The sequence below is a fragment of the Camellia sinensis genome, chromosome 6, assembly GCF_055761805.1.
Source record: "Camellia sinensis isolate YWXY chromosome 6, ASM5576180v1, whole genome shotgun sequence".
NCBI classification, from domain to species: Eukaryota; Viridiplantae; Streptophyta; class Magnoliopsida; order Ericales; family Theaceae; genus Camellia; species Camellia sinensis.
In genome coordinates this window covers 155,286,659-155,294,545 of record NC_138966.1, presented here as the reverse complement: position 1 = coordinate 155,294,545, position 7,887 = coordinate 155,286,659, and the positions used below count along the sequence as shown (strand labels likewise).

The window sequence follows — 7,887 nt, the reverse complement described above, 5'->3', positions numbered from 1 at the left end:
TGTATTTAATTTTGGGGACGAAATTCTTTAAGGGAGGAGGTTATAGCGATCCCGATTGTCCTTTTACTGTTCAATTGTATTCCGGACTCGGTTCCGTGGAGTTGGTAGTTGTATCTATCTTGTTGTCGTCCTTTAATTCCATTTGTTTGAGTTTTAGGATGTGTTGGGCATGTTTTGAACAGGTGGGTTGAACCTTGGTCTAAAATCTTGTTGCCAGGTTTTTGGTCGTTCCGCTCGAGCGGGCCTTGTTGCGCTCGAGCGGAGATTGCACACTCCCAGTATTTCATGTCCCTGCAAAACTTCTGCAGGTGTGATTTTTGCGCTCGAGCGGGTTTCTTTACGCTCGTGCGGTCGCGCTCGAGCGGGTACTCTGGCGCTCGAGCGGGTAGTACTTTTTGGTGTAAGTTCTGGGAGGGGGAAATCCATGCTCGAGCGGACTGGTTTTCACGCTCGAGCGGATGTACTTTATTCTTGTTTCTTAGCGCTCGAGTGGGCCTTCTTGCGCTAGAGCGTACCTAAATTTTTGTTCTTGATGCTCGAGCGTTGTGTTCTCCGCTTGAGCGGGAATGTCGTATATCAGTTGGCAGCTGGGCTTTTTAAAATCACTTTTTACATTCTCTCTCTCTCTCTTACTTTCTAAAAAGATATTTTGAGAGCTCCTCTCTCTAGAAACTCCCTTCTCTCTAGGGCTTGATCTAGTTAGAGTGTCTCACTATCTTCCGGCCTTTGTAAAAGGTGTGTGGATCGTCGAGGGCCCCATTTTGATCCGTGGATCTTTGAGTTTGGAGCATTTTGGTTTTCTTCAACTTCCCCGTTTGAGCTCTAACTTCGAGGTAGGGATATCCTACTCCTTCTCATGAGTTGTGTCTTTGAATTTTCGTATTTTGATGAGCTGGAGGTCGTTGGGTAATTTTGAGAAAGTTTGGGCCTTTGTGTAATTTTGCAAAAGTTGGGGTTTTGTTTATATAAACTTATATGCATGTTTGGCATAGAGAAATGAGATCAATATTGGTTTATTGGTGAAAGTGGAACCTTAGGATTGTGATGTTAATTATGGGAAATGCTCTAATTACATTGATAAATTAATTGGTATAATTAATTTGAAGAAGAGAGGAACTAAATTGAGAATGGTGGAATTGGATGTGGATGAGATTAAAGGGTGTAGTTAGATTCGTTCATCGCTCACCTAGTTGAAATGTTGATTATATATCCATTTGGTGCATTTATTTTCAGTATAGAAATAACTGCTTTGGGCTATCAGTGGAGGATAGTCTTGATTGTTGTAGACACTGCATGATGATTAGGCAAACTAAAACTAATCGATTGAGTATGCTATTGAATATAGCAACTGGAATAATACATTAATTCTATGTATTGATTGAGTGTATATGATCTATGTTTATATACATGTGTTGTATGGGAGGAGATAGGGGATGTACTCCACGGTTTAGGGGAAGATAGGGGATGGACCTCTAAACCGGATTTTGTGTGACATTGATACAGCACTACAATGTATATCAAGTGTTGATTACGGAAGTGTTTGAATTGATTTGATATAGCACTAAAATGTATATCGTTATCAATTGTAAAGTATGGAAGTGATTCTATGTTATGTTGATATAGCACCGAAATGTGTATCTTTCGCAAAGTGTGGGAATGGTTTATGTGTTGTTGATACAGCATTAAAATGTGTATCCCTCATGAATTTTGAAAGTGTTTTAAAGATGAGTCTAAACCTCATTAAGTTATTTGGCTAGGTGTTGGGCCTTGGTTTCAAACTCAAAGTTGGAAAAGACATGGGAAATGAAATGTAACATGGACTTAATGTCATGAAATCGAAATGTGATATATGTGGATGTATCTGTGTCGGCCATCTATTAACTGCTAATCTTTTAGTCATTGTTCATGGCTGGTTTAGTGTATTTCTACTGGGCTGTGGCTCACCCCTTATGGGACATCATTTTCAGGTACAGGTAGCATGCCACCTTCAAGGACATAGCTTGGGAGGCTAGAGGTAGACAGACTGCTCCGTTATTTGCTTTCTTTTGATGTATTACATGTAAATTCAAGCCAAGGGCTTAATATGTATTGAGTTAGCACTCTTCTTTTTGTAACCAAGTGTTAACTTGGAAAGCTGTAAGCCCGTAGGGCATTTGCTTTTGTTGTTAACATGTAATACTTTTGTAAGAAACTACTCTGATGAATAGAAGAATATTTATCTTTCATACCAATGCATGTCTAAGTTGATGGGTTCTAATGTTATTATTTTGAGGGCGTTACAGCACCATTATTCTACATATTACATATAATGCTTTTGTGTATAAACGTACAAACAAAAAGAAAAATAAAATTAGATGCATCTACACTATTATATATGTGAGCACTTAGATTGGTTTCTTGAAACTTTGTCTCTCTTTATGAGCGCTAATATAAAAAAAAAATAAAAAATAAAAAAAAGATATAACATGATGAGATAAGATTTGAACTTAAGACCACAAAATTAACAAAGAAGAGTCTTACCACGTGAGGTTACAATCAATACATTTTAAATATTTGATTTGATTTTTATTTATTTAACTTGACACACGCATTTACAGGCCAACCATTAGTATAAAAACGTACAAATAAAATATATATATATATATATATATATACAGAGAGAGAGAGAGAGATTACTAGCAAATGGATTTCGAGACCTCTGAACCAAAGAGGCCTCAAAGTGAAGAATCTCGGGAGCAGCCTTCTCGGTCTGCCATGCCCGCTGTTTTTTCAGGAACTCTCTCATACACCACTTTGACTTATTAATTAAAACTTTACAGTGAGAACGGATCAAAAAATTGTAAATCTAGAACAAAAATCAAAACCCATTTACTCATTTCACATAAATCAAAATCCTCTAGCATAAAAATATATATATATATATATATATATATATATAATAAAAAATAAATCTAGAACTAGAGTGAAATGGGAAATTGAGAGAGAGAGAGAGAGAGCGAGAGAGAGAGAGAGAGAGAGAGAGAGAGAGTTGTCAATGGGAGGCAAAGAGAAGGTGAGAGACAGTGGTGATAAGACGGTGAGCGACGGTAAGTGAGGGACAGTGAGAGAGAGAGGGAGGGAGACCAAGCAACTCTATTTTCTTTTTCTTTGTTTGGTGTATGTATCTAAGCTGAGATACAGAGAAATAGTATATATATAATAAAATTAAACATAAAACTCAAATTATAACTAAATATTTTTTGGTCACTAAAAATTCATATTTGTTGACCAAACTAGTGAGTCGTCAAATATTAAAAATAAAATTATGCTAGTTATTTAGCGACTAAATTTCTTTTAGTCGGCAAAAATTAGTATATCAAGACTAAATATTTTTTGGTCGCCGAAAATTCATATGTGCCGAAATTAATTTTAGTCGCTAAAAATAAAATAAATATGTTTTAGTCAGACTAAAAATAAAATTAATTTTGCTCGCTAAAAGTAAAATAAATACCAACTAAATTATTTTTAATTAAAGATTGTATAATTAGGGACCAAATTATTTTTTAATCGCCCAAGACCCTATTTTCAACTACTAAACACAATTAGTTGTCAAAAGTGAAATAAATATCGCCAAAATTATTTTTTAATAACTAAAGATTGTACAATTAGAGACCAAATTATTTTTTTTAGTCACCAAAAGTCCTATTTTTAACAACTAAAACGTATTTAGTCACCAAAAGTTCAATAAATACCGCCTAAATTATTTTTAGGGGTTAAAAATTGTACCTTTGCTGACCAAATATTTTTTAGTAGCTAAAGTGTTTTTTTTTTTAGTGGCTAATGCGTGTACCTTTGACAACTAAATTTTTTTTAGTCAGAATTTTTGTAGCCAAAAGTGCCTTTATCTATAGTCAATAGATTCACCCCACACTGTTTCACGTTAAGAGGTGACGGCATAATGACTCTTTGATGGATAGAATGATGTATATTCTTAAGTTAGTTTAGGTCAATTCCACTTGTTTGTTTTTTCCATTCTGCAGTTGAATTTTGCAACTATTTTTAGAGTAAAAGAGTAGAGGGATATGGCTATGGGGTTGGCATCATCACCCTTGTTTTCGGCTTCAATTTTACTTAGAAGGCAGCTCAACCATCACCACCCTCACTTGTTTTCAACTTTTGCTTCTCCTCAGCTTCCCTTTTCTGTAAGTTTGTTTCCATTGCTTTTTTTTTTATTATTAAAATTGTTTTCTTTATTGATTGTTCAGATTTTTGAAGAAATATTAATGGGTTGTCGAGATTCGTGCTTATTATATTACTGATCTGGTTCTTATAGTTTGGGTTGTTTCAGTTATGAATCTTGAATTAATTAAATGATATTACACCGTTTTTTTTTCTTTTTTTTTTGTTTTAAAGAATCACTCTGTAATTAGCAAAAAAAAAAAAAAAAAAATCAATAAAGATAAAAATAAACATAAATAAATTGACTAGAAGTTTGAGTAAAAGGCTTCATTTGATATGAAACACTCTAATTGATAAAATCAAATTTTAGTAAAATTTACCTAGTGTTAAGTTTTGAGTGGATTGGAGTCAAAGTAAAGGAGAATTTGGAAAATTTGGGTAAATGCACCTATGTGTCAAGTTTTGATTGGATATAAATTTGAGTAATGGAAATGAGTCTCCCTTTATTTGAGTCAGAATTTGATTGAAACTTAAGTTGGTATAGGTTTGAGTAAAGGAGTGGAGGGGATTTTAGTGGTTGTTTACCCAAATTTGTGTATGAGTCAAGATTTGGGCAAGGGTTGGGGATGGGAAGTGGTTGTGGGCTGAGGAATGAACCAGATTAGAATCATTAGTAAGCAAGGTAGATGTATCTGGTATTGTTGTCATGTTTATTGACCGTTCTGCCATAGCACCTCCCCCTGCCCCCTCCACCTAATTTGTTCATGGTTGGTGTGTGTGAAATGTAGCTTATGTATGTGAATAAAGTTTTAAGTGGTAATTTTGATAATTTAAGCACATTCGAGTACAAGGAAAATAGAATGACATTTCGGTGTTCTAAAAGATCCATAGAAGTTTCAATGTCAACACATTTGGAAATTTGAAGCTTACGTTACATGTGGCACCGTTATTAGCGTCATTTACAAAATGGACATCAAGGATTCCAAGCAAAAGGATTTGTGGGGAACAAATTCTCTCTTTAGACCACCATCTTAATAGTAAGAGATCCCATATTTGAGTTTTTGGTTGGATGGATGCTTTATGTTGTTGATCTTTAGAAATGTAAAATGGTCTATTCTTGATTTTGAAACTTACAAAAATTATGATTTGTGACCTTAACCTTCACTTAATTAGGTAAAAATAGCCAACCATGGTTTAAATTCAGTTAACCATTGAAATCCTTTGCCATGTCTTATCCATCATACTCATATATGGGGTGAATGGCCTCATACAGTTTCTGGTATACAACCTTTGATGGTTTTAATTTGGTATATTTTGCTTGGCATGATATGGTGAGAAAAATTGATGTATAAAGAGAGAGTTTCCATGACCAAGGTTGACCCAAAAATGCATTTCTTAAATGGTAACTGCAACACTTCTCATCCCATCCCATCCCATCCCAGTGACATGTTGCTTGCAAATAAATGATGCTTCAACATGTAAATTGTGTGTTGTGATAATTTGGTATATTTATCAATTTAATTTGTTATCATTCGAACCCAAGTGACCTTTTTCTTCTTATAGCCATACCTAGATCACTTGTAAACAAGTAGAGGAAACTAGTTCTACAATTTACTGAAGAAAATGATAGGAGTGCCAATCATATGTTGTTTACTTGTCATTGTCTTTTTTTTGGCTATAAAATGGAATATTTATATATCTTATTCATAATTGTTCTGGTCAAATATGTATATTTTGGATTTGCATTTTATGCTTGAAGTAGAGCACATAAGAGTATTTCACTTAAAACAAACGTCTTCTTTTTGCCTTTGACATGTTATCTGGCTAAAAAGTTGTTATTCATAATTGGAAATTTTGACTATAAAGGCTTCAGTTATTGTCCAGAGAATCTGCAATTTCAAATCCTCGCTTGCCTTCGTTATGTTTTATAAAATCTACGGCTTGTAAAGTATCTTGCAGCCTAGTGGAAGTTGAAGACAGTATAAATGATGAGGCTTGTGAGCTAGTCAATGGAGTTGAGATTTCGATAAGGGAGGGAGATGACAGTATCCTTGCTTGTCTTTTCACGGCAGTGAAGAACAACAATGGAACCGGCATCTTGCTCTTGTCCAATATCTTAGGATTTGAGGATTCATCCACTAGAGATTTCGCATATCGTGTTGCTTGCAATGGTTACAAGTATGTTTCCTGATTTTTAGACATCATGTGTGAAAATACATTTTTACTACACTACAACTACCAAAGACACTTGTATTAGATGATGTTTGATACACTGGGAATAGGGCATACATGTATCTAGTCAGAAGTGGCCTCAGTGCTAGGCAAATAAGATTTTCCATTTGTGATCACACTAACAATTAAAAAAGTAGGGAGAGCTATCTTAATCTTAATTTTTTTTAAATATTATACTGCTGGTTTCAATTCGTTTTGGGAATTGAAAGTTTTAAACTTGAATGTAATTAGTAATTTTACATTTCAACATAAAAGAAATATATATTTCAAATAAAATTTTAAAAATGCTTCATTTAAGTTTTTTATGCCTGTGGCACCTGAACAAACTTGTTTTGCATTTCAACATAAAAGAAAAATATATTTCAAATAAATTTTTAAAAAGGCTTCATTTACGGTTTTATGCCTTTGGCACCTGAACAAACTTGAGCATTCTGTATCTAATTCTGCTGGTCTATGCATTGATATCCATGTTGTCTTGTCTTTCCATATCTTTGTCAGCATTGTTAACGATTCTTAAAATGATCCTTTATATAATTTTTACTGGTGTTTTTCTTGACATAAATATTGTTAGTGTACTAGTACCGGACTTGTTTCGTGGGGATCCATGGGGAAATGACAGACCAAAGACTTTATTTGAAGAATGGCTGGCACAACAAACCCTGGAAAGGATTGCAAAAGACATTACAACCTCGAAAAAATGGATGATGGATGAGTTTGTTGCTGCAGGACAGACCAAAGGACAGACCCTGGAAAGGACTTGTTTCGTGGGGATCCATGGGCAAAGGACAGACCAAAGACTTTATTTGAAGAATGGCTGGCACAACAAACCCCGGAAAGGATTGCAAAAGACATTACAACCTCGAAAAAATGAATGATGGATGAGTTTGTTGCTGCAGGAATCTCAAAGAAGCTTGGTATCATCGGATTTTGCTTTGGAGGTGGCCGACTAATAGATGCGCTCGCCTAGGACGGGGGTGCCTGTTTTGGCATTGGGGTTTCATTCTATGGCACAAGAATTGACCCATCTGTTGTTGCTAATATAAAGGTGCCTGTATTGTTCATTGTGGGTGACAATGATCCGAGTTGTCCGGTCAGTGCCTTGGTATATGATTTTTTGAATGTGAATTTTGATGTAGATGTGGATGTATTGTATTTTAGAAAACATTAATAATTTGTACCGGGAATGAATTAATAGATGTGGATGTATTGTATTTTGATGTAGATGTGAATTTTATTTTTACAGATGGTTTTTGGAGTGGAAAAGTGGATATTCTTTATTTTTGTGTGGAGGACATTGTTTTTTTTATAATCTGTTATTATGTTGTCCTTTGTTTTTTTTTTTGGATTACCATTGTTCATACAGATAACTATTGGCATGGTACAAATTGCTTTTGGCATATAACATATTACTTTTGGCATGGTATAGATTACCATTTGACATGGTATTGTGGATATTTCTTTTTTTGTGTACAGCAAACATGATTTTTGTATAATCCT

The 7,887-nt window shown here is 34.5% G+C and overlaps 1 protein-coding gene across 1 annotated transcript; it reads left to right on the top strand.

Moving 5' to 3' along the window:
• The first annotated feature begins 4,027 nt into the window (after positions 1–4,027).
• On the top strand, positions 4,028–7,558 carry LOC114267044 (uncharacterized). The gene is given in 4 exon segments (XM_082876591.1): positions 4,028–4,181; positions 6,032–6,336; positions 6,962–7,106; positions 7,274–7,558. Coding segments are annotated over 4 exon segments (855 nt in total). The 5' UTR covers positions 4,028–4,061.
• The last annotated feature ends 329 nt before the right edge of the window (positions 7,559–7,887 follow it).